Genomic DNA, 25966 nt, shown 5'->3' with positions numbered 1-25966 from the left:
ATTAAATGATATAATGTATTGAAATGTACTGTTTCTTCATTTTTGTTCAATCAAATCTAAATCTAGCATAACACACCAATGTAATAAACGTTTTATTAAAGTTAGACTTCGGTTGATAAATATATTGATTGTAACTATAAATTAACCTCAGGTTCCTCTGACGGTTCCCGAAACTAATAAGATATTAGCTTTGAAACTTCGCAAAATACATATCTCGATTGTAAAATACTGACCAATAAGATATCAATGTAAAGTCATATAGATTATTTTATACACAAACTACTTAATGGAGGAGAAAAGATAAAATATTCTAGAATTATAATAATCAATAAAAAAAATATGAAAGCTTACATACACATTCCAATATAGGGGAAATACCAAATGCGAATGATCAAATTAGGTAATTCCCCTGTACGTGCTTTTTTTTATTTTATATAACGTAGATAAAATATATATATCGGTAAATTGTAATAAACGTTTATAGTTAACGGTTTTATATATATAAAAAAAAGATACAACTTATTACCTATAACTTTGTAAGTTAAAGCAAAAACAAAATCAAAATAAGGGTAGCAACATGGCACCTCCCAATATATATCCATACGAAACTTATCAATACATTGAAATTTGGCATTTTCAAATACTATAGTAACAAATAATAAAGTTTACAAAAGCACCTGTAATTTTCTTGATTCATTTAGAAGTAATATCTTTATTAAAATCAAACTACTTACAGGTATCAACTTTTTAATAAAGAAATTGACAATGCTATAGAATTAATTAAAACAATTACTCTCATGTAAAGCATTAGTATACAAAAGATTAGATAATAAAGTATTGGAAATGTAGTAAACAGATTAACATCCTTTTGTTTTATGCTTTTACGTTTTCTTTTTATATTTGTGGAATTTTTTTAGAATCTTTCAGTAAGGGTAGCTGACAGGTACGTAATAATTTTAATTTAAGAAATTAATAACATGATTATGATATACATATAAAAGTTTTCAAATCTTTGAGTTTAAAAATATCGCACTCTTTGTTGTAGGATGATTATATTTTAATAGTCAACAAAATGTTTGTGATACTGGCAAACATCCAGAAGATTTTATACGGTTCTAAGTAGATTTTAAAATATTTTTCTGAAGCCTTTTAAAACATATTCTAGAGCATAAACATGCCTGGTACATTAAACTATTGTCATGAAAGTGGGCATCATTTAATTCAATCTATGTATAAAAGGCTTCATAATAGAATAATTGGCACCTAAATATGTAGGAATAACGAAAGTCATACAAAGTATCTTGTTTATTTGTTTACCTGTGTTATAATCCTTGGTTGGGTGGAATTCATCGTTTTCAGAGAGTTCCTTCTGATACGAGATTGGGGTTGGAGGGTTTCGCTAATAAAAGAGTTAGATGCATCTAATGTCAACACATTTTTCCCAGATTTTGTAAATGCCGATAATGTTTGAAAATCTGCTTCACCAAATTGTAAAATAAATATAATAGTTAATTGAACACAAACAATAATTGCACAATGTGATATCGACATTGTAAAGCGTTTTATTTATTCACATCACATTAGCAAAAATTTAACTAATTATGTTTTTTTAATGTCAGTAATTAGAAGTACCGCTAACGTGACACAATACAGTTAATTTCTACACCACAAATTACACCTGAACACTTCAGCTGATAAACGTCAAAGTACGTGCACAAACCGTTAATGCTCATCGAATAATGAACAAATTAGAATAAAATATAATTCGTTGTCATAAACAATGACTAAATTACTCTACCAGGCTGGCAAACCTAGCAAACATTGATAACCATAGATTAACCTATAACGAATTAGCAAGTCACTACATGCTATGTATTATATGGCTGGTCCCTTATTCTAGTTTTTCATTCAGCAAAATGAAGATTCCATTTTCATTATTTTAATGGATTAAACAGAAAATTCAGGTTTTTTCCGTTTTTTTATTCATTAGCACTACCGGTAATATATGTGGGACAATAACTGAGGACAATTATAAGGAATTTACCATACCCATATATCATATAATTTACTATGGTTACTTCTCAAGTGCTACCAATCTGTGCTGCCCAAATTTAGATAATGAGATGGATAATGACAAACTTTAGTGACGAACAAATGTTAATTTATTTACGAAAAAAGTAGCATGCTTCCAAAATATCCGAAACCTTTGGGTAGAAAAATTCTAATTAAAAGTGCTACTGCGTTGTTTGTGGTTGAAGCTATTACCTTTGCATTTAGTTACGGTGTTTGGTATAAATTAAATAGAGAAAGGGGTAAGTTCGTATTGGTTTGCATGGTAACCGTATTTTTTTATTCAAAATTAAACATTTTCAGATTTTCGACTTTATATGCGCAACAATTTTCCGAAAATATTGGAATTTTACTATACGTTAGACGATAAATTTGGAAATACAAACATTCGTTTGATAGATTCTGATTACTGGAAGAGGACAAGTTCTTAGATGTATGGCCGATAAAATTATAAAATCTGCATTTTGGCTCTTTGTGTGCAGTTTTAGTGGCTATGCACTTCTGAAAATAACAACACAGAAGGAAACACCAGCGGTAAATCATAACCTTGGAACGGTCATTTTTTACATTAGTTGACATTGGAATTGAGACATGAAGTTTAGTCAGGTAGGTAGTACTCACTAAGTAGAATCGTGTGGTAGCATTAATTCCGTGCGGAAACCAATGGAGCTTGAGATACAGGCTCCTAAAGTTATTTAATCGGAAGAAATTTCGATTGGTACGGCCCTGGCTGCAGCCCTTCGTCAGCTGTTCTCGCCAANATATGCGCAACAATTTTCCGAAAATATTGGAATTTTACTATACGTTAGACGATAAATTTGGAAATACAAACATTCGTTTGATAGATTCTGATTACTGGAAGAGGACAAGTTCTTAGATGTATGGCCGATAAAATTATAAAATCTGCATTTTGGCTCTTTGTGTGCAGTTTTAGTGGCTATGCACTTCTGAAAATAACAACACAGAAGGAAACACCAGCGGTAAATCATAACCTTGAAACTAATAATATGAAATTCCTGTAATTAATTTTATTTCTCTATTTGTAGAATTTAAGAGGTGTGGATCCACCTTTAGAAAGAAGAAATCAGTCACAGCAGTTTATGGATGTTTTATCTTCAGCTTCAAAGTCAAACACCCCATTTTATAGAGCAACTAAAGAGGAAATTGAAAAATCTGTAAGAAAGTAGGGAAATAATTACCATGGAAGTGCTGGAAGGACGGTGTGACAAAATTTGCGATTTATTAAAACGTGAAACGGAACGTCAACTAGAACTTAAAAAAAAACAAGATGATAAAAATTTATCAGCTGCAGAAAATGAAAAGATAGAATACTTTGATAATGAATTTAATAAAAAGCGTGCAGGTATTGAGAACGATCTTAATGGCTTAAATAATCTAGAAACAAAAGAATTACCTGAACAATTTGATAGTATTTCAAAAAAAATTTTGCAACTTCAAAAGTTTGTAGCTTCTTCTAATATATTTCTGAGGGTATATGATATCAAAAGATACCAAGAAATTTTAAACGAATTGAACAGCAAATGTAATAGATTGGAAGAACAATTATTGCCCAAAAAGAAATTCTCATTCAAAAATCGCAATAAGAACACTGTAAAACTACCAGTGCCTAGTGATCAAAAGAACGTTGTAGATGAAGTTGATTCTAGTTCATTATCAAAATGTTATATTCCTGTTAAAAACTGTGGTTTTGAAAATATTTCAAACCAAAATCTTAAGATGGACAGAGAAACAGTTTCCAAAAATGATGTTAGATTACAAAATTTATCAAAATGTACTATTAAAATATTTGGAAATCCTTCAACACTTCATATGAGCAAAATGGTGGAATGCATAGTGTTATCAGGCCCTGTATCAACTTCTATATTTGCTAATAATTGTAGAAACTGTACTTTTGTAGTAGCTTGTCAACAACTTCGTTTGCACAGTTCTCAAAGTGTTCAAATATATTTACATGTTACAAGCAGAGCAATCATAGAAGACTGCAAAGATATCAGTTTTGCCCCATACAACTTAAAATACAACAATATTGAACAGGACTTTGAAGATTCAGGTCTTAATAAAGAAAAAAATAATTGGACTGCAATTGATGATTTTAACTGGTTAAATGTAGACAAACCATCACCAAACTGGAGAGTTTTAGATGAGAAACACATGCAAAAGAACTGGTCTACACAATAATAAAGTAGTATTTGTACCCAGCTTGTTTAATACATTTTTAGTGTGATTTAATCAGTCTTCTTAGTATTGTAAATATTTAGTAAAAAATGTAATAAACATGTCAGTTATTTACAATTTTTTTATTATCCGTCCGTTAATTAATTAGATTTATTTCCATAAGGTGGTTTTCTTTAGTTTTACTAATTCAGAAAAATGGGTGGGGGAAACCCCTCCAACCCACATTCTAGTGCAAGGCATGAAGGTAGTGGGGAAGGTCCTCTTCAAAAGTACATTAGAAAATGGTAATGAAGTATACAAACGTATAATCAGTTGAATAAATCCTATTTATGAAAGAAAAAATAACAAAAATGAACAGTTTTATTAAAAGGAATGTTTATACTTCACTTTAAGTCTAATAATAAATAGGTATATTGTTAATCATTACATCAAAATCGTTCAAAACCATTCATTCTCATTGGAATAGTAATAAATAAGTACTAAAAGGTTAAAATAGGTGCCTCATGATGGTCAAGAATATCTAAAAAAAAGACACGTTTAATAGTTTAATTAGTATTAAGCTATAGCAATATTTTTTTTAAATTAAAAGCTTACCTTTAGCAATACTCCACCAAGGAAGAGTGATGTAGGTTAAAAATGCATTAAGGGGAGTGGATTGAGCTCTTTTATTCTCCTTCCAAAAATGAAACGTCTGAGTAAATCCTCTCATGGTCCACAAAGGATTATATGCCCCGTCGTCCAACTCTGTAAATATCTAGCATTGTTAAACGATAAAAACTACAAGCTAATAAACGTAACTATGTAACAGTGCATATGCAAATCCAATATTTACATCGTATAGAAAGTACGAGTTGTACGACGGTAATTTTCTAACCAGGAGTAAATAAGAAGGGTAGGAATTAAGGAGAAAGGTGGGAAAAAACTACCTATAAGTTATTCAAAAATGATTAGAAAAAACAGAAAGGCGAATTTGATTGATTACCGATAGTAAAAAGCTTAATTGACTCCTGGAAACATAAAAACGTAGGTGTTGTTTGTATTTTGGACCTTGTTNATTTATCAATCGTTTCTTCTTCTTTTTATGTTTACTTTTATAATATTTGATAAGAACTAATAATAATTGTTTTAATAATACGAAACAGAAAAGAAAACTGAACTATGATACTTTCGTGACTCATGCATAAATCATCATACCTACATTAAAAGTAACTCCAGCAAATAAATTATGCCTCCAAACCTTGCAATTTTCTTTTAGCAACAGCAATAATTCTTAATAATTGCAAATTCTTATTTTGCAAAAAAAATGCCTAGTTAACAATGGACATTAACGTTCTAATTTATTAAAATTGTCGTTTCACATATTGCAATTTCATTTTCTTTTTCGTTATTTTAGTTTTCATTTATTGAGAATAAATTACTCATAACGCTAATTAATGTTAAGAAATCCACGAAGTAATAATGAAGGAATCAACAAAAAAAGCTGGTTGCTCACTTATGAGACGTAAGAAAATTGTGGTAAATAATAGAACATAAAATATATGTATGCAATTCTGATATTCTTAAATTTATCGGAATTAGAATCTTGATTCAATTTACAATTAATTTATTATTTATCACATTAAGTTAGTCTACTCTATACTTTTCACAACTTTTTCTTGCTTCTTTTTTTTTTTTTGTTAGTCTAAATCTTTACAGATATAGTTTCTTTTATAAGCTCTTACCTTGCTGGCATTTTTGGTAAAGAAAATGTAATCCTCTTTCACGAAAAAATGTTTAACTTCAGTGGCATACAAATGCCACCTTTTGTCCTTTGTTATGTCCATACAATAAAAAATACTGCTCCAACCCCCTGGTTCATTCCTTTGCAATACTAATCTAAGTTTAGTGCTATCTTCAGAAATCCAGTGAAAAGATTCCACAAACTCATCTACTATCTGCCAACTATCTCCGAAATCTTCAGTAAGGTAAAGCTAGAAAATGTTGTTTGGAAAACATTAAATCCGCTTACTAAAAAATGTTTACATTACAATTAGGTCAGTAGTTTTTAAGTTTTAACATTGAAAATTTCCAAAAAATGGTTTTAAGGCATTCTGAAACAGGCCAAGTTCCTAGGTAATAGGTACTGTAGTGTCGTTTGCAGCAGACGTTTCGTCATAATGTTCGTTCGGCTTCTCACTACGAAACAAAACGCACTGAATATGCGTCTGCTCAGCACGGCGAAACGTTTCCACATAAGCAAAGACATGATAACACTATCTAGAAACTCAACCTGTTTCATTTAATATGAAATATGAAAAGTTTCGAGAAAAAAAATCTTTCTAACACGTCCTTTATTTCCTCAATTACATACTATTTCTGTAAATATTTTCAATGTTTTAATATGCATAGATTATGCCTAGGCGAATAGAATTTTTTTTATTGGACAATGAACGACGTTAATGATAAAAGAACTACGCACATAAGTACATATGTATTATATTTTTCTGCATCAAAATAATAACTGAGTCAGACTTTGATGTTTGCTTTTCAAATATTTCACAGTTCATTAGCTTTTCTTTTTGGTACGAAGCCATTATTGATTATTACTAAATACATTTGTAAAGTGAATTTAAAAACAAAAACATTATGACGACAGACTTTTTATTAAGGTCGTAGACTCATTACTGCAAAAACTATAGAAATTTAAACTATGACCATACAAAAACAATCTTACAACCTTTTTCAGTTTTTAGATAATAAGCAATGATTTTTTTAATACTTACAGGCCGTTTAGAATCAACTTTGTCCAAAATCAGGAAAATTTGGGGCTGAAATTCGTGAAAAGATACTTCACTGGGCGTAAATTTCAACTGCACTTTTTTAATATCTCTTCCATGATTCTTGGTCGTAAATAAGACTTTATTTTTCAAGTCCGTAAAGACAAACTATAAAGAAATAATTTTTTAAACAGGAGTCTTACTCGATAGATTTCAGAGAAACTGCAAACTTACATGAGTGTTGTACTTTTCATGGTTGTAGAACTTCTCCACGACAGAATACGTTTTATTCGAAATTTTGAATAATTCAGTTTTATTTTCGTAGGTATTACCGTAATCATAAGATATATAAACGCTGGAGGAGTTCATAACATCAGTTTCATACGATGTAGGAGGATCGCGAGCCAAACAAATAATTACGTCGCTACCCTTACCTATCCATTGCACCATCAAATGCTTATGGCTATCATTTAGGTGATTGATCTGAAAAAAATCATTAAATGCAATGCTCATTTTTGCACATATTTAAAGTAAAAAAGTTAAAAAGATCTGACAGAAGCAACGAGGTTGCGTTAATTTCCGACTACTTTTTTTATTATCCTCTAATTTTGCACCTTTGCAGGTGAAATATTTTCTTCAAATTTAAATGCGACCTATATAACTTATATATTAAAAAAGAATCATTAAAATCAATTTACAATTGGCGAAGAAATCGCGTAACATTCACACAAAAAAAAATATATTCCAACCGAGTCCCCTTTTTTTTCTTAAAGTCGGTGGAAAGTTGAAAGTAACTTTCCATTCTTACGATAAAATAAATAGTGTTTATACATATTTTAAACATTTTTTTAATGCCACTTGCTTAATGGCTAAACTCATAAAAGCACCCTTTTAAAATAGTTATTGCATATACACAAACTCTAGAAAACAGATAACAAAACACGTGAGAATGATTCACAATAAGTAATGATAATAGCAAAACAATAAACAATTTTATACTTGTATAAATTCACTGTATCCTAGTAAATAGCGATAAAGATAAACAATAACAATCAAAGATAAAATTATAATAACCAGTACACATTCAGGAATAACTAATAAATAAACTGGTTAAATAATCTAAATTCTAAAAGAATGTCGGTTTTTGGACCAAATTAATTGCAAATTATTTTTTATTACAAGTATGTATATTAAGTTAATACAAATTAGCGACCAATACAAATAAAATACAGAAATAAATGTCACTGCCATTAGCTAATTGCTTCCAATATATTTTTTTGATACATCATAATTTCAATTCAATTGCATTTACTTCTTTTCGTAATATTAAAAAATTACTGAATTTATCAATCGTTTCTTCTTCTTTTTATGTTTACTTTTATAATATTTGATAAGAACTAATAATAATTGTTTTAATAATACGAAACAGAAAAGAAAACTGAACTATGATACTTTCGTGACTCATGCATAAATCATCATACCTACATTAAAAGTAACTCCAGCAAATAAATTATGCCTCCAAACCTTGCAATTTTCTTTTAGCAACAGCAATAATTCTTAATAATTGCAAATTCTTATTTTGCAAAAAAAATGCCTAGTTAACAATGGACATTAACGTTCTAATTTATTAAAATTGTCGTTTCACATATTGCAATTTCATTTTCTTTTTCGTTATTTTAGTTTTCATTTATTGAGAATAAATTACTCATAACGCTAATTAATGTTAAGAAATCCACGAAGTAATAATGAAGGAATCAACAAAAAAAGCTGGTTGCTCACTTATGAGACGTAAGAAAATTGTGGTAAATAATAGAACATAAAATATATGTATGCAATTCTGATATTCTTAAATTTATCGGAATTAGAATCTTGATTCAATTTACAATTAATTTATTATTTATCACATTAAGTTACACTTACAATATATTAATCAAGTTTAAATTTAGATTTAAACCAGCATGTTTCCTTCTTGACTATTAAATGATATAATGTATTGNATATATATATAAAGTATCTTACCGTTTGCAGTTTTTCGATTTAAGTCACACCAATAGTAAATATGAGTACCATCTGGTGTAATTCTATGTGGGGGTAGGGCAACGAGCTTGTGTCTATTTTTCATCTTGGGCAGAGTGCATAAACCGTTAAGCTTTTTATAAATTACCTTATTATAATTAGGGTCAATATTAAAAATTATTTTCGGTTCAGACATTGTATTGCTATCGGCGTTGTTATTACTTTTATTATTTTTAGTATTATGTACTTGATGAGCGCCTTTATTATCCCTATTTATTTGCAACACTGGCCTCGTGTTAGACAAAGAATATCCCCCGACATTTTCAGAACAGGGTAATTCCACGCTTCCGTTTACGTTTAAAAAACCATTACTATCAGTTTTTGGTTCGTAACGTTTTGATTGTAAATCATTTTTCCCAAAAAAATCATTCGCTAAATTTACGGCATCATCCGCATATTCAAATTCGTTGGTGGGTGTTTTTCTGGAATCCGAATCGGTGGTTGTTTTCTTAAGCTTTTTTTGATTTTTACGTTTACTTTTGTTGGGCTTATTTGTGGGGCAAGTGCATTGTTCTCCTGTGGGATCTAAAGGACCTCTTTCTAAGCAACTAGCAGTACACGAGTGATGGTAAACCTCAGATAAGGCTATCGACTCCTTCCGATAATGACGAAAACAACCACAGCAACCATCTTTAGATGCCGATGAAGCAGGACCAAACTTAACTACAACCAAAAAGAGAAAAAGAAAAAAGTTACTCAACTGTTATAATTTCATGTAGATACTACTACTCTACAAATTATTATTACTGATGTATAACAAACACTTCGTTTGTAAAAAGTAACGAAATAATTTCATGTATATTTACGGCATGTTTCGTCATTTATTTTAATAGACTAAGTTCTAGTCCTACTTCATACAGTATTTAAAGAGCGTTTTCATAAAATAGTTACTTACTGTAAAAGTTTTATAAAAAAAATATAACTCTCCCCTCGGTGAATTGAGTTTAAGCATTTCGTTTTTTCTGTTATGTTAGTAACACTGACATATGTATCAGTAATCATATTCCCCTCTACCTATGGCAACTATTCTTCATGTAAGTTTTATAACATTATTATTTAAAAATGTTTTTACCAAAAAAAAATCTAATAACTTTTTTGAACATGCAACTGAACCGTCTATTCAAAATAAATTTAACATGCAAGAAATTATTACAAAAAAATAAATTATATTGAAGACAAGGCATGTTTTTGTAATAATTTGATTTATTTCGCAAAGTCTTTGTAAATTAATTTATTAGAAAATTAATGTAACAATAAGAAAACGAATGCAATGTTTAATAAAAAATCAAAACCATACGTATATATATGGGAATAAACAAACATACCATCTCTTACATCTCCTGCTTCGATTTCTGCAAACCCATTGTCCATGTAATCAAGTCCTTCGTTTTCAGACCTGGATTTCACATCAAGCTTAGATTTCCATCCACCCCTAACGAAATTATTTAGATTGGAACTTGGATCGCTAAGTCTTCGTTGATGACGATAAATAAAAAATTCTTCTGAATCTTCTTCCCAGTCAGAATCCCAAATATCAGTCGCACAAAAACCGGGTTCGGATGAAGGAGTCTCCGCACCCGAACCTTTAGGTTTTGTAACAGCCATTTCGGCATGTCCTTTACCCTGAGGTCCTTTCATCCGAACGAATTCGCATCTTTGGGATGCAGAATTCGAAAACAAACCAAATGTCATTCTTTGTGCTACTTTTGTGCTTAAACTAGATTGCTGAAATTTAAATTTCAATGACTTTTTAACACCCTGTACACATTTAGCAACTTACTCTAGCATCGTAAACTTTTTTGAGTGCATCGTATCTTATCGATCCTAGAAAAATTGCCCCTTGAACCGACCCTTCCTTGTCAGAAGCTACTAATTCGACACAAACCATTTCGCCATCCCTTACCAGGATATCGCAAAACACTTCGTCGAAATTGTCCACCATGAAGCAAATGTGGGGATACGTTATCTCCTCTACATCGCCCTTGGTGTCCATTCTTCTTCGACTGGGAGATGCATAAACCTTTTGGGAATGACGTTTAAGAACTTGCAACTGTTTAGGACTCGTTCGTGTACAAATTGCCAAAGTTAACGTATACTCAAATTGATGAATAATTAGATTTAAATAAACAGTCTCTTCCCAATCAACTGTTGGATCGCCTATAGGAAGCTTACGACTATCTTTTCTAAACACATCAACTTCAGTCTAGAAATAAGAACCATAAAAAATTCTGTGTTGCAATAAAATAGTAAAAGAGAAATTAAAACCTTATTTTTTAATTCAGTAGTAAGTAGATTTTATTATACATTACGTATAAATGTAGGAAGGAAGTTACTAATCGCTGATTTTTATCAAAGAATTCTTATGTAAATTCAACGCTTTTGTGGTTTAATCATTTGATACACTTACTATTAATGAATAAAATAGGCAAAGGAACATAAAAAAATGCTAACTGAATAACAAATATATGAATGTGTTGATATACCCAAAAAAGAACATCAATCAACTGCTAACTCCAATAAAAGCATTATTTATGTAATCAAGAAAGATACATTAACTACATATTTATTTTTAAATAAAACATGTTTATCGAAGAATATACGTCAGAGGATTTCTTGGGGGGAACTTAAATATTGTAGAGCAAAGTTAATTGTCGGTAAGTAGAATAGGACAATTAAAGTAATAATTCCTCACATAAAAACGACCTTAATTAGGGCGTAATTATACTAGATATGTAGGTATGTATCTCGTAACAGAATATACAGCTTAACTAATCCTATGTAATTAATCATACGTGTACTCATAAATTACTCACTCATAGTCAGGTAAATCATTTAAAAAACTTTTTGTCATTTTAAAATATAAAGCATAAATATATAATTTTTTTTTAAATCACCGTAACTCACCTCGAATTTAGGAAGATATCTAGGTGATCCTTTGACGTGTTTTTTCCTTACAAAAAATAAAAGATCATCACTATCTATCGATGATTCGTTTTGAAACAGGAAATGTCTTACGAACAAATCTGTCCAATACGTTGTGCCTTGAAGCATTATAAAATCCGAATCTGTACAGTCAATGAATTCCATTGTTTATCAAAAACAAACGAACAATATTAATTTACTATATGTATTAAATAAGAAAAATCATACCATCTTTAAGAAGCTGTCTCATTTCTTTGGTCCTTTGAAAATTAATTTCTTCGAGTAACTGTTCCAAAGGGGTTTGAGGTTTTAAAATAGATGAATTGTTTGAGAAGGCCATAACGAAATTGTGTTTTATTTCTTGATTTTTTGGTAAAAATACTTTAACGGGGTAGCAAGGAAAACATTTCAATGCGGGGAAAAGTGAAAGCAGCTTCGATGGTAGGGTCGCGTTAACGTTTTAAATCGATTGCAAATGACTCATTTTGCGCATACTCACCCACTACATTCACAAAAGAACAATGGAAATTCGTACAATCAAAGAAAAACAAATTTTAGATTATGAACGACAAATAATACTATCGACCAAAATATAATTTCTAAATCTTGTGTAAAGTTGTATCATTTTTATATTTTTCTTTTTGGGAAACTGTTTTAAATACAAATGGTCCGCCCTTTAGACAGAATTAATTAGATATTTTACTTAATAATTTTGTAGTTTTCACAGAAAAAATCCGTGTATGTACCTATTGCACTACAAATTAGTAATAGGTATGTAATTAATTTTGAATGCAGACAGCATTCCTTGGGTAATATACATCATTATTATGCAGAGCATATTAAACAGACTTCATTAATCTGATACCTTGTAATTTAAATTTAATAAAACATTATTCAACTAATGATACACGTATTTCGATATTTTTTTAATGTAGGCTTCCTAAATTATCTTTATTTCTGCTAACGTTTCGTCATTTGCTGTTGTATTCTTCAAAGTTTTAATTGACCATACAAAACAGTGTTAAAACAATCACTTGTTAGCGAAAAATGAATCAATTCGCTGCAAATATTGCAGCCACATTCACTTACCTGGAACGTTTTATCGAAATGGCACTTATTATAATGTATAAATAAAACATTTCAATCAATGAATTTATTTAATTAGATATTATTGCAAACCATGACGATTTTAACACTTTGACAAAAAAAAATGAGCAGTTTGATAGATTCTGATTACTGGAAGAGGACAAGTTCTTAGATGTATGGCCGATAAAATTATAAAATCTGCATTTTGGCTCTTTGTGTGCAGTTTTAGTGGCTATGCACTTCTGAAAATAACAACACAGAAGGAAACACCAGCGGTAAATCANGTATAAATAAAACATTTCAATCAATGAATTTATTTAATTAGATATTATTGCAAACCATGACGATTTTAACACTTTGACAAAAAAAAATGAGCAAAATATATGCATTATCCAAGTCAACAAAACAATATCAAAAGTAAAAATATCTTGGTGTTTTTTCACATACGCATTATCAGATCTTGTTGCAACACAGCAAAGACCAACATAAGATAGTATTTAACTTGAAAATAAATAGAACATTTGAGAATATATTATTATCTTAATATGTACAAGGAGCATTCTAAAGTGAGATTCTTGTCACAATAATGACAAAGCGGTTTTCTTGGTCTTCACTGTAATATCAGTAACAGTATTAGGTATTACAGGTATCAAACTTTACATAATTTATATTAAATATTATGTAATTCAGATCTACGTTTCACACACTGTTCGGACTTATATAAAACGTGAAGATTTTGTGTTATTAAATAAAGCTTAATTATCAGTCAAATAAAATTCGAATTTTTTCAATCGGTAGAAGTATCTAAATGTAATTTGTGCAATTTTTATGCTTAACCTAGGGATAATAATTAATCTACAAACAAATCAACAAAAAATATGAGCACGCTTCTAGCTTCTAGGCAATTTAACAGAAAAATAAAATAATTTTAGTTTAAATAGATAAGAAACTGTACTGTGGTGTACTTAAAACGTTTTGTCTACGGTTTTACTATTTCATGTATTTCAGAGGATAAATTGTAGCAGACAATAATTCATAAGGTCTATATTAATAATAGGCTATTAAATATGTTAAAAATCAAGTACTGGTGCGTCGTTAAATATGTTAGTTCGACAACTAAAAATGATGAAATCACACAGTGCTGCTAAATGTCAGGGTGCGCTCTTGAGATCCAATTGAAAAAATCCATTTTTAGTTTTGTCCAGATAACTCAAAAATTATGCACTTGAAGAGTTTGAACAAGAATATTTTTTGTAGTAAATGAAAAAAGAATTTATGGACGAATTATATCGTAGTATAGTAAGTATTTTTGATGCAGACTTCTGCTTCCGCATACTTGTTCACATCCGCATCTGCATTGCATCAGTAGAACATAATGTTTGAGTTGTGAAAAAACTAAAAAATGGGCTTTTTCAATTCGATCTCAAGAACGTACCATCATATTTAGTAGTACTTTGCGTTTTTATTATTTTTACGTACCAAATTAACATATTTAAACATAAAACCCCTTTTCAATAGCCTATAAATTCGGAAAATGATAATTTTCGTGTTGAAATGTAGTAATAAATCGGGAAGTCGCAGAACAATAACGTTCCTAATGGCCACGCAATAATAATAATAATTATGACACCTCACGTAACGATTCCACTATTAGATAGGTAGGTAATTACCAACGATCAGACGATAGTGGGTGGTTTTATGTTCTTGTTAACCACGTAGAACTTGTGCTTTTTCGCGATAACACCCCATATAACGGCAACGTTCTCTATTACAACGTTGAACGGCATGGTCAAAAGAGCACCGAGAATGCACAGAAAAAGTTTGCAAGGTCCGACACGGTGTATGCTGAGCGATTTCACTACGCCAAACACATACATATAGATATTAACTGCGCCTATAAAGGCCACTATGAAGTCCATTAGGGGCGGACAGGGTACAGGACAGACCGCCGCCAGGATTATGTTGGAGGTAGATAAGGGAAGTGTGACCCAGGAATAACACGATATGGCCAGGAGGATCTTCTTCTTCCACGGAATGGCTTTCGAATGAACCACGAGCAAGATGCCCTGCACCCACCTTTTTCGTTGTTGCATGAAGTCCCACAGGGTAAAGGGGGACTTCTCCCACATTTCGCCCTCGATGAAATTGAACGTGTAACCTTCACTAAACGCTTTCATTGCAAAAAAACAATCTTCCGCAACAGAACCATCAGGACCATTGTCGAATGATACTTGCCTTTCAGCACCAACCTGAAACAAAAGAGAACTACTTTTTCACACTAAAAGGATCCCAAGTAATGATGACTTTAGTAAGTCATAAACAAAAACACATGTTCTTTCCTCGAGTACCACACCTTTATTTCAATATCTGTATACTTAACGAGAAATTTTTAGACATGTGAACAGTACCACAATGAACTTTTTCGATTTTTTTGTGTTTTGGACACATGTACTATTCCTTTGATACCACTCACGACTATACATATGTATACTAATGCTCGCCCCTCCAAAGACAACAAATTTCACGAAAATACACTCTTTATAAGTCACGTACGCGTAAGCTGTGTGGCCAATCGTCCTGCACTCTTTTTTAATGAATAAATGATGCCGATTTATTAATTTAATATATGGCACATGTACTTGGGATCTGCTGAAACACTGCTTCCGGGTAGCTATTAAGTATATATAAAGATAAATAACACATTAAGATTGAACATTTAGATTAAGTACCTTACGTATACGTAGTTAAAAATAATATCAGATAATTACTTATTAATATTAATATTAAGACATCAAAGGCGTAAATAATATTAAAAAAGTGAATGCCTTCGAACGTTTAGGTCGACAATTGAATTTAATTAAATGCAAATTGTTACTTTAGATTGATAACGTTATAATTTTTTAACCATCTAATACCTAAACTTAATACTTGACGTAACAGTTAAATTTCAATCTTAAAAACGAAAAAAAAAATCATATACAAATACAAATAATATCACCGTTAAACGATTCAGCAGAACATAATAACTCATTATATATATAATTATTAATGTGACCAAAAAATATTAAAGGTAAAATAAAAATCATAAATCTTCAATAAAAAATACGTTGGAGTGATCTATATAAAAAAGTCTCCCTCATTGCAAATAAATATAAAAAATATATATTATAATGTCTCAATTATTACAAGAGAACGTTTTCTCCTTTATTGTTAAAAAAAAATTTTTCGTAATCGTACAACCGCTCGTGGCAGTATCATGAATATATTACAATAATAATGGTATTACTTATTATCCAATTTTAGAGTATACTGTCAGCCCGTTACAATATATCGTACGATCCACACATGTGAGATTACGCTGACCCTTGTTATCATTATAAAAGACATTTTTTCAGTAACATCATTTTTAAATTTCACAGGATTCCGTCCGGAAAGGTCAAACGTTTGTCTGTCCGTCTGTTAGAAGCTTCACACATAATGTGCAAATCCTTGATACAGAGAGCAAAAAATTTTGAAATTCTACTCATGTCAAAATGTTTCAAAAAAGTCAAAATCATATTATTTTTGAGTTGAAAATATTAACTAACAAATTACGTAAAATAAACTCCAGTAAAAGTGACATTGCGATTCATTGGAAAAAAACAGTAATTTTTTTGTTTTATACGTAACAACAGCAAATAAACAATTTCATGCGAATATTGTCTTGTGGTTTATTCGTCGAAACAGTTTATCAAATATTTGTAATTGTAATGGAAAAATAAAGATTAAAATTAAACTACTGAACACCTACTCTACAAATTCTAGTATACTTTTTTTTTATTAATTTATCCACTGTAACAAATTTCATTTTAGGATTCAAACAGAACATATTTTAGGATATTGGAGCTAAAACTTGAAATTCCAATTCGACTTTCAAAAAAAAAAAACATTTTGTAGCTAAGAAACTGTAGATTGAAAAGATAATAATTTTATTGTGATTAAAGACCAGACTATTCTTGTATGTTCTACATATAAAATTAACTAAATTTTTTTTTACTATATATGGTTACTGAGCTCAACCGATGGAGGTCATTAATCATCATTGGATAACACAGAATATATGTTTCTTGGACTTTGTCTAATTTTTAATAATAACGACCCAAACGGCACTACAAGGCTTGTGAACACAATATTATCAATATAGCAAACAGATTGTATGTTTGCTGTTCTTTTATATTATTCGTTGACAAAAACGTTAGACTTGCTACTGCTTCAGATAACAAAGTTTACATAGTCACAAGTGTTTGTTCGCTCAGGTACATTTATTTAAAAAAAAAAAATGAGACATCATATATTTTCCATGCAAAATGTTGGTCGTTTTTACCGACCCTCAGCTCCCAACTAACCCAGTGTTAAATTTGTTATCATTATTGTGCTTTTTCCTTATGATTTTGTATTAAATTTGCTATTATTTGATTGCTTAGAATCCTACGGTTACGGTAGGAAAAGACAATACGAACGAAGTAAGTGTTGTGATGGATATTTTCTGCGGTTTATTCGAAATTGAAACGGTCTCTTACTTTTTAAATGAGCGCTGGTTTGTTTTGATGTTACCGTGCCTTTATTAAAGAAAATTAAATAAAAATCCATGGTTTAGAAATATTTCGCTCACAATTTCATACATCCATTAGCGACAACGTTTTCATTTTATGTTGTTGTCTACATATTATAATGCCCTAGGGGACCATGAAACAAACAATAGCTTAAAAACTGGTTTCATAGTTTCATACAATTAAAACAAAAAACAATTGCAACAAGTATTTTACAAACCACAAGGTTTATTAAACGGTCAACTACCTGAGACTTCCTTTGAGTCTTTGTTTTAAACGTCAATTTTACATGGTTGTCTATACTTACTATAAATAATAGTAAGTGCTGTAGGTTTTACGTATATGCGCAGTAGTATTTTACATTATAAAAAAATAATAAAATTGTGCAAAAGTTGTTACTCAACCCACAACTTGATGGTTATTCAAAAATAACTATCAAAGTCACGACATATTTAAATACTAAAAATTGTAACTAAGTACTCATTTCTATAAATAAACCAGCATATATGCGTTTTTATTTATAAGGATGCATTCAATTACAAATGCTCTTCACAATACTGCAAATTACATTGAATTAAAAGATTCAAATAGACAAATAGGTACGACTAAAAGATAGAATAAATGTACCTAGTAGATATTTACTTTTGAAAAAATTACAGCATAACTATTTCCTTATTAAAACAATACGATAAAGTGCAATTTAAAAAAAAAACTGAAATTTGAATTCGTTTAGTGAAATTTTTGAAATGATTTGATTTTCCTTTTATAAAATACCTACGTGACCGTAGTATGACGATTATGTCAGAAATGATGCATAGTCATAAAGATAATTGGAGTACTTAAGCTCATACAACCAACAACATACTAGCCAAATAATAAAATTTGTAGACGTTCATTTTTACAACGCTTCTTTGCACTGATTTTTCCTGTTCTTGAATCAAGTTAAAACTGTAATTGAACGGTAATTATAAAACAATTTGGAAAATGAATAAATAACATAATATCTAATAGGATCACAATGTAGGTATCAAAAGAGTACAATATAAAACCTTAGTATTGCTGACAATTAATGCTTGAAATTTTCTATGTAAAAGTACACTATTATAAATAGATAATTAAACGAGTAATAAAATTATGAAAGAATGTTATTGTTTAGTGGCACTTATCATTACCACGAATGTTTCTTTAATCGTAAAATTCAAGTATTAAAAACCTTATGAAAGACTTGACACAATTTTGGATTTAGGGTTTGTTTTTTCCATATTAAAATTTCAAATTGTTTTTAAGTTGTTTCCGCTTGTTTTAATCATGCAGTTGGCAAACGCAGCGATAATCAATTAAATGTTCCACTATGGAAAACAAAAAAAAAGACTAGACCAGGATAATAAAGTTACGCTAGAAAAGACAACACAAACGAAGTAGTTGTATTGTCTGACGTCGTGATGTGAGACTGTAGAGGGTTATTAGAGATGGACAGTAAAATATGCATACAAGGGATGTCATCGAAAGAAACATTCAATGTTTGATGACAAATTAGAAATCCTTAACTCGAATGATTAGAATTAAGAGGTTCGAGCCGGGGAGGTTTGATTGTAAATAGATTTTATATCTACAATGGTAAGTAAAATCTAAAAACTATTATACAATAACATTTTAATGCGGATATGTGTACAAAAGAAATTGTTTCATGAATGCATTATCTATAAAAACCCATTGTTTGTATTTATATTTATGAATAAATGTATACATAGGTGTGCCTATGTAATATAAATGTAAAATTGATTTGTACCAATCATTTTTATGCTTGCGCATGTATTTTATAAAAAAAAAGATGTCTTGAAGTGAAATTATTGATTTACGAGGAATTGTAGTTAGCATTAAATCGAAATATAATCTTTAAAAATATGCGTAACAGTAATATTCGCAAGATACAGATTGAATTTAAAAAAGGGGTACCTAATTAAGTAAGATTTTGAGGAAATTAGTTGACTGAATACAATTTAGCAATAAATAAATACATGGCATTTGTACATATGCATTTTATGAATATTAAAACTGACTCTTTCAATTAAGTAAGTACCAACAAGCACCAGTACTGTTTATAAATGACCTTGCAATTTATTATTGTATCTGGCAATGATATCCACAAAAACACAGGGATTCAATTAATTTGTGTTTGGTAAGCAATTAGACCTGACGAAAGCAGCAATTTAATTGGAAATTGCCGGTAAATAGCAAACACAATATAAAGGTAATGTGACGAGTACCTACATCGTTTTTTATATCGTAAACGAATTGGCATATATGTATTGACTTTTTTAAATCGACTTTCAACAAGGCATTATGTACTTTCATAGAATAAACAAATACTGTACGTGATAATGGGGAAAAGAATTTGTTAAAAAAAAATGGTAAAGAGGTATTTTTTGTAATTGCAGTACCTACATGAAAGAGCAAAGCTTTTTATTATATAAATTTTTATTATTACTGACAATTTCGAAGTTGATCGGGAACAAACAAAACAAATTACCTCACCTCCAGTTAACGCTGTTATGGATGGTCATAATGATTATTTACTACGTTACGAGATAAAAAGTAAAGCAATGCTTGATTTAAAAGTTAAGAAATTCCCAATGAAAAATATTAAAATACACACTGAAAAATAAATATAAAAAATACTTCTACTTATTTTGATAGATAACTTCTCATTCATTAGCCCGGGTTAATAGGTAGTTAATTATAGTACCTTTGAAGCTTTGTATTTTTGATACTGATTCAGGTTTTAGTACACGACAACCTAACTATTAGGTATACATATAATTGTACAAATATCGAATTAATCAATGCTATATTATTTTTCAAAATGTCTAAAGCAATCTCAGTCTTAAGTAAAATTCTGTTAATTCGATCTAGTAACGTAAAATGTATAAGTACGCCACTGAAATAATGATTTTTGTGAACACGAAATGCCACCACGAAACGACCTTTGAATTATTCAAGGTATACCTAGTTGAAACAAAAAAAATGTTTCAAGTACATAAATAAAGAATGTTACACATGAATAACTCACCTGAGTAACAACGTACGATCCTTTCCAGCTGAAATAAGGCTTATGAAACATTTTAAATTGCAAACGCATTTTACCCATGTCGTCAGAGACGCGAAAACTATCGGCTAGGGTTGTAACCCAATTAACGACTTCTTCGTTAGCATAAGTAATTAACCCCTGACCGAATTGATGTTTTCCGTCCATGACGAAATTCAAGATACCCTTTATCGAATTTTCCGTTAGAAGGGTCTCTTCATCTAAATGAACGATCCAATCGTTGTCTGATAAGATGTTGACATTATCTTCTAAACAATATTGTAAAGCTCTAGCTTTGAACATAGCGCGCGTTTTAGTACGATACGAGGGGGGTACCACGATTTCTCTTACCCTTCGGTGTTTTTGAAGTTCAATGGCCTTATCCGTGACCACTTCAACGAAAAAGTTCTCTAAACCAGCATCGATGCACTTGTTTACATTTCTATTAACGTTTGATTGTACCAGTTCGGGGTAGTCGCCCCTAGTCACCACCCTAATGCAGATAAAGGGTGCCAACAGCGGCGAACCTTTCAATGTCACGTTACTTGGAAATGCATTATAAATTGTTAAACCAAAAAAATTGAATAATACTTGAGGCAAAGGAAGGAATGTAATAAGTCGTAAAAAATACAACACAAATGTCCACATGTAGCCGTAACGCACCCAGGGATTGATTTCAAGATCCGAATTTTCAAATAATTTAACACCTCCAGTAAACCATTCGAATATTATTATCACAGTAAACAACGTTAAACAGTGCAAGTAATGTTTGAATTTATTGGTAAACATTGTTAGTCGGCGCTTTTATAAAATTTATTTAAAAAGGTCGGTACTACACAAGATTAGAAAAAGCCACCCTGATTTTGTACTCAATATAATATCGTTTTAATCACTGGTATTTAAGTAAGCCATTAATTTTTTAATTCAGTATCACAGACAACCTTCCGAATTATTAATAATCAGTCACAGTTTCTTCCGTTTGTATAAAGCCATGGCAGGGCTAACAACAAGCCCGCCGGTTTACCGTAGCAACTGGAATTCTCAAAATTCATCGTAGCTATTAAACCTGAATTTTGTAGCGACACCAGTATTCATACTTACGAACTAACACAACTCAGCTTTCTCTCTACAATTCCAGATGGCCGATGATAAAATCTATGAACAGAATCTCAATGATCACTGTATCTCTCATCTAAGTTCATTGATCAATGACTAACTTAATCTATGATCGCCAATTTCTATTGACCTATCAGAGGTCAGAGAATTATTTCAAAATTGAAATTCAAATCATAATACACATTTGTTATTTCATTCTTTTTAATTACCAGCAATAATACAGGAGCTTTCAGTTTTTATTGATTTAGCAATAATAATACAAAAATTTCAATCTTAAGCACTAATAACATTACTTTAAGACTTACTTATATAATACCTACACACTTATTTAAGAACATAAGCGCTACTGAACGGCCAGACTTTCATTAACGCTCTTCCACGAACTAATCCCTGAGGAACAGGTCCATAAGATCTGGAATCTAATGAGTTAAAATAATTATCGCCTTCTAGCCACATGTGCCCCATAGGTATAACTACTGAAGACTGATATCCAACTTGGACTTTATCGCCTGGAAGGGCTGTTACCCTTTTACATATCAACTGTTCACATTCTGTGGGACACTTTACAATAAGAATATCGCCTCTTTTAATATCCCTGAGTCTTGGGGTGAAATGTTCCGTCAATAAAACGTCATTTGTATGAAGGGTTGGCTCCATCGAAGGCCCACTACACTAAATTAAATCTGGTTTTATCAGATGCCTATTTTAATTTTTTAAAACTTACTATTACAAAATCTCCAACATATTCTAATGTACAATGAACAATACATGCGTATTTTACAATATCAGCAACAGATCCAATAATTTTTCTTAAGACAGGTCTCATTTGCAGAAATTACCCTGATATTTAACAAATGATATTTATACATTCAACAGCAATGAATTAAAACTTTTGATGTATCTTAAATTTTGGTTATAATTCTTTTCACATAATTTAGGTTAGAATTTCTTCTCCCTCCTGCTTTTCCCATCACGCTTATTTCCCCTTCCAACGCCTTCCCCTTCTCCGTTTTTATGTAGCCAATCCATAGAGACTGACTGATGATGACATCTTTTTATAAGTTCAAATATTTTTTCTAAATTATTTTTATTTGTAACTTAAAATACTTTACTTATAAATAAGAACTATTTAAAACTATAGTTATATTTTACATCTATTTTAAGTCAGCCATAGCCACATTTTAATCTAGTTGTTTTTTTGTTGGCTTCATTTAGTACATTTTCGTTTGAATTTCGACACTTCTTCTGCAACCAACCATACTCAGTTATACAATAATATCTATTGCTGATACTGTTAAGCAGTGTTAAAAGCTAAATGGTACTGTGGAACTAATCATGCTTTAACAAAGTAAAACGATAAAACTGTGGTTTTAATAATGTGATAATACGACACGAGTTATTATTATTATTAGTGAATTGTTTGCATGAATTACGTTTTCAGTCCGCTTCATCTACTCTGATTAAATGGTGAACACATTGCTAGTGATTGTGACTTGACATTGACATGTTGAAATGTTAGACGGTAGTTATTAAACCCTTGTGTTTTTCAAAAATAAAGTTAGTATAAGACAAAACAACGTTCAACTCCGAAAGGTTGGTTTCAAATGCGTGTTTAAAAGTGTGATATGTGTATGGTTTCGTAATAATAAAACGAAAAACTATTTAGGTATACATGCACGAGACAGATATTTGCAAAGGGTTTTTAAAAGTAAGTAGAAATACATGTTTATAAAATTATGTTGTGTTAAAATTCATTTAACACTACCTGCAAATACAATTTTTACTTTCGCTTTTCAAAGAACGGTGCTTAAATATAGGTAAGTGTGCAGAATACTATTGTCTAATAAATAATGAAGATATTGAGAAATATACTAATTTTAAGGTAGATAATTAATATATACACCTGCACACCTACCTATTTTAACATGGAAGCAATGTACAATTAAATATATTTACCTGTAAAATCTGTACGTTTTTTAATATTACACCACCAGGACTATTGATTACTAAAAGTTTATTGTAATTAACAAGTTAAATTTTAGGTAGTTGAACTTGAGTTCATTTTTTTCATCTATTTTGGTTAACGAAGTATAATCTATTTTTATCTCAAAAAAGTATTTACATGTATACCTATATCTGTTTAACAGTTACATGTATTATACCTATCTACCTACAAAAGCCTATTAAAAAAAAACTGAGTATCCAATCATTGCGTTACGATGTTGATTTGATTACCTACCCTTTTGATACTCATAGTTTTAATTTTATCAAAAGATACTTTTTTAATGATTACATTATTGTAAGCATAGGTTTAATAAACATTGTTAGCAGAAATGAAGATAATTTTTATCTTTAACAATATGGATTTCTATTTTTAACACACTTTTATTTTACAAAGAAAAAACGTTAATTTCAATTATAAGATTTTACCAAATCTAGTATTAAATGACTCCTCCATGCGATGGATATTATTCTACAGTCTACAGTCTGCACTATTTTTAAATATCCTCTCGGTAATCTTTTGTTGAGATTATTACTATGTTATGGACTTATTTTAAGAACAAAGGAAATCTAAATAGGTTCAGTTAAAGATTACGAACCGTAATTATGTATGTTTGCTAATACATACATATCTAAGTAATTTCAATTCAATTGTATGGTAAAAAAATATATGTAAATTGAAATCGAAATTTGTTTGTGATGAAAGTAATATCCCTGTAACAATAGCATATTATACACCTAGGGAAAAAAGTACGCCACCCCGTACCGAGAGTTTACCTCACTAACAAGCCTCGTACACAATTTTTTACCATATTCTTGCCCAGAAACTAGGTACAATACGCTTTTCCCGAATTTAGGGACCAAAAAGTGCAGCAAAACATCCCAGATAAATGTTGTGTTATATTTCCGGAAGGGGTATGTCAGTAAATTAATTTAATAAAATGGACTGGTACGTGTTGATATGGCCTTTTATATATCTACCAGGAAGTTGTAGTAGCGATTAATTTAATTTTCTAAATATCCTTGAGAAGACCACAGTAGAGGTATATATGTCTATGTACGAAATAAAAATGTTTCCACAAAATTTTTATTAGTAATTTTCTTGGTATTAACGTATATGCGGTCATGGTAATTTCAAAATTCTATTGATGATCACAATCGGTTGAAGTTTGTGATGTTGTAATAGATACGCATGTAGGTGTTTTAAATTTAAATTAACCCCCTTCCTGTATGTTTTTCTACACATACCCGTTTTTCTGGTACAAAAGTAGATTACGGATCAAAAAGTTTGAGGTACTTAACTATTAAGTCAGGTTTGTAAACTGTACTCAAATACAAGCTAGTTTCAAAATACTTAACAACTTATAATTGGCACGTATGTATTATTACAGAGATAAGAATCATGCATAATGGCTTTATAAATATGTGAAATTATCCCAGAACGATTAATTTATCCAAAACGAGTTACATAACTCATCATGTTTCCATGAGATAAATAAATAAAAAACTAATACATAATATCTATAACAATTAAATAAAATCGCTTTTCAAAAAAAAAATGCGAATAAAAAATGCTTGGTGTAATATTTAATTTTATTGTATGTATATTTATTTACTGATGTTCTGAAAATGGCTAATAATATTAGTGAGTTATTTATTAATAAACCGTAGTTACACATTTGCAAAAGCACTGATGAAAGTAATAAGAAGTTAATTTGTTAGTCAATCCTATCATTATAAATGTTCAAATGTTCCTAAATGGCTCAGTCCTTCGTAGGTTATTATAAGGAGTGCATAATAATGGTAATTGTTTACCATTTTAAACCTTCGTACGATATTGGTGTCACACAAACTTTTACTGATCATTATAAATTGAATGTACACGTGTGACTAACGAAATAGGAATTTTGCACACGTTTTTAATGTGTACTTAATTATTATCATTATTTTAATAATTTACAATAAATGTGCATTTTTGCAAACATTTTATCGTGTTTCGTAATTCAAACACAAGAAAACAACATAATTTAAATGTCGATAACTTTATATAAAAAAAAATATTTTTAAAA

The 25966-nt window shown here is 30.1% G+C and overlaps 7 protein-coding genes across 16 annotated transcripts in view; 2 read left to right on the top strand and 5 right to left on the bottom strand.

The window, feature by feature from the left end:
• LOC108737762 (sortilin-related receptor-like) overlaps positions 1-1785 on the bottom strand; it is a 13922-nt gene extending 12137 nt beyond the window's left edge. For 2 of the 3 annotated variants that reach the window (XM_025978935.1, XM_025978937.1), the window contains exon 1: positions 1318-1785. In XM_025978935.1, the coding sequence (XP_025834720.1) occupies positions 1318-1551 (234 nt within the window). In that variant the 5' untranslated portion in view covers positions 1552-1785. The remainder of the gene's footprint in view (positions 1-1317) is intronic. The other variant, XM_025978936.1, reaches the window with a different exon arrangement.
• Positions 1786-1902: 117 nt separating this feature from the next.
• LOC108737766 (tubulin-specific chaperone C) lies at positions 1903-13376 on the top strand. Of its 4 annotated transcripts, none has more exons than XM_025978947.1 (3): positions 1903-2312; positions 2374-2469; positions 13247-13376. In XM_025978947.1, exons 1-3 carry the CDS (start codon positions 2183-2185, stop codon positions 13276-13278), a joined length of 258 nt encoding a protein of 85 aa, XP_025834732.1. In that variant the 5' UTR covers positions 1903-2182; the 3' UTR covers positions 13279-13376. The 4 variants fall into 4 exon arrangements, 3 of the variants coding, with proteins under 3 accessions (XP_025834732.1, XP_025834731.1, XP_018326366.1); XR_003232016.1 differs by lacking the exon at positions 13247-13376 and adding an exon at positions 3117-3212 and having other exon boundaries at positions 1912-2312; positions 2374-2604; XM_025978946.1 differs by lacking the exons at positions 1903-2312; positions 2374-2469; positions 13247-13376 and adding exons at positions 2497-2604; positions 3117-4379.
• LOC108737765 (uncharacterized protein KIAA0930 homolog) lies at positions 4613-13224 on the bottom strand. Of its 2 annotated transcripts, XM_025978941.1 has the most exons (7): positions 12249-13222; positions 12003-12163; positions 10879-11301; positions 10424-10823; positions 9042-9761; positions 4861-5010; positions 4613-4786 (listed from the first exon to the last, which is right to left on the bottom strand). In XM_025978941.1, exons 1-7 carry the CDS (start codon positions 12358-12360, stop codon positions 4746-4748), a joined length of 2007 nt encoding a protein of 668 aa, XP_025834726.1. In that variant the 5' UTR covers positions 12361-13222; the 3' UTR covers positions 4613-4745. The 2 variants fall into 2 exon arrangements, with proteins under 2 accessions (XP_025834726.1, XP_018326364.1); XM_018470862.2 differs by lacking the exon at positions 9042-9761 and having other exon boundaries at positions 12249-13224.
• Positions 5935-7647, bottom strand: LOC112905801 (sortilin-related receptor-like). The gene is made up of 3 exons (XM_025978948.1): positions 7257-7647; positions 7029-7190; positions 5935-6236 (listed from the first exon to the last, which is right to left on the bottom strand). Exons 1-3 carry the CDS (start codon positions 7533-7535, stop codon positions 5943-5945), a joined length of 735 nt encoding a protein of 244 aa, XP_025834733.1. The 5' UTR covers positions 7536-7647; the 3' UTR covers positions 5935-5942.
• A 34-nt stretch (positions 13377-13410) lies between the features above and the next one.
• On the bottom strand, positions 13411-21831 carry LOC108737776 (beta-1,4-mannosyltransferase egh). The gene is made up of 2 exons (XM_018470876.1): positions 20766-21831; positions 13411-15355 (listed from the first exon to the last, which is right to left on the bottom strand). The coding sequence occupies exons 1-2, from the start codon at positions 21567-21569 to the stop codon at positions 14783-14785; spliced, it is 1377 nt and encodes a 458-aa protein (XP_018326378.1). The 5' UTR covers positions 21570-21831; the 3' UTR covers positions 13411-14782.
• Positions 21832-22083: 252 nt separating this feature from the next.
• On the bottom strand, positions 22084-23020 carry LOC108737771 (mitochondrial inner membrane protease subunit 1). The gene is made up of 2 exons (XM_018470868.2): positions 22621-23020; positions 22084-22568 (listed from the first exon to the last, which is right to left on the bottom strand). The coding sequence occupies exons 1-2, from the start codon at positions 22720-22722 to the stop codon at positions 22221-22223; spliced, it is 450 nt and encodes a 149-aa protein (XP_018326370.1). The 5' UTR covers positions 22723-23020; the 3' UTR covers positions 22084-22220.
• Positions 23021-23161: 141 nt separating this feature from the next.
• Positions 23162-25966, top strand: part of LOC108737768 (zinc transporter 1) — a 21895-nt gene continuing 19090 nt past the window's right edge. The window contains exon 1 of one of the 4 annotated variants that reach the window (XM_025978958.1): positions 23162-23604. The gene's annotated coding sequence lies outside the window, so the exon portion shown is untranslated. The remainder of the gene's footprint in view (positions 23605-25966) is intronic. The other 3 variants (XM_025978957.1, XM_025978956.1, XM_018470865.2) reach the window with 3 other exon arrangements.

Source organism: Agrilus planipennis, unplaced genomic scaffold (assembly GCF_000699045.2).
Source record: "Agrilus planipennis isolate EAB-ADULT unplaced genomic scaffold, Apla_2.0 scaffold185, whole genome shotgun sequence".
Lineage (NCBI taxonomy): Eukaryota > Metazoa > Arthropoda > Insecta > Coleoptera > Buprestidae > Agrilus > Agrilus planipennis.
This window is presented reverse-complemented; position numbering and strand designations above follow the sequence as displayed.

What these genes read in the sequence shown, in the direction of transcription:
- LOC108737776 (XM_018470876.1), bottom strand. Translation starts at nt 21,569, where the DNA reads ATGTTTACCAATAAATTCAAACATTACTTGCACTGTTTAACGTTGTTT. An exon ending in GATCGTACGTTGTTACTCAG is followed by an intron (nt 15,356 to 20,765) that starts GTGAGTTATTCA and finishes CTTTTGTTTCAG; the next exon opens with GTTGGTGCTGAAAGGCAAGT.
- LOC108737766 (XM_025978946.1), top strand. Translation starts at nt 3,271, where the DNA reads ATGGAAGTGCTGGAAGGACGGTGTGACAAAATTTGCGATTTATTAAAA.
- LOC112905801 (XM_025978948.1), bottom strand. Translation starts at nt 7,535, where the DNA reads ATGAGCATTGCATTTAATGATTTTTTTCAGATCAATCACCTAAATGAT. An exon ending in ATGAAAAGTACAACACTCAT is followed by an intron (nt 7,191 to 7,256) that starts GTAAGTTTGCAG and finishes ATTTCTTTATAG; the next exon opens with TTTGTCTTTACGGACTTGAA. An exon ending in AAGTTGATTCTAAACGGCCT is followed by an intron (nt 6,237 to 7,028) that starts GTAAGTATTAAA and finishes AACATTTTCTAG; the next exon opens with CTTTACCTTACTGAAGATTT.
- LOC108737771 (XM_018470868.2), bottom strand. Translation starts at nt 22,722, where the DNA reads ATGAGACCTGTCTTAAGAAAAATTATTGGATCTGTTGCTGATATTGTA. An exon ending in ATGTTGGAGATTTTGTAATA is followed by an intron (nt 22,569 to 22,620) that starts GTAAGTTTTAAA and finishes GATTTAATTTAG; the next exon opens with TGTAGTGGGCCTTCGATGGA.
- LOC108737765 (XM_025978941.1), bottom strand. Translation starts at nt 12,360, where the DNA reads ATGGCCTTCTCAAACAATTCATCTATTTTAAAACCTCAAACCCCTTTG. An exon ending in GAGACAGCTTCTTAAAGATG is followed by an intron (nt 12,164 to 12,248) that starts GTATGATTTTTC and finishes TTGACTGTACAG; the next exon opens with ATTCGGATTTTATAATGCTT. An exon ending in AAATCGAAAAACTGCAAACG is followed by an intron (nt 5,011 to 9,041) that starts GTAAGATACTTT and finishes AGATATTTACAG; the next exon opens with AGTTGGACGACGGGGCATAT.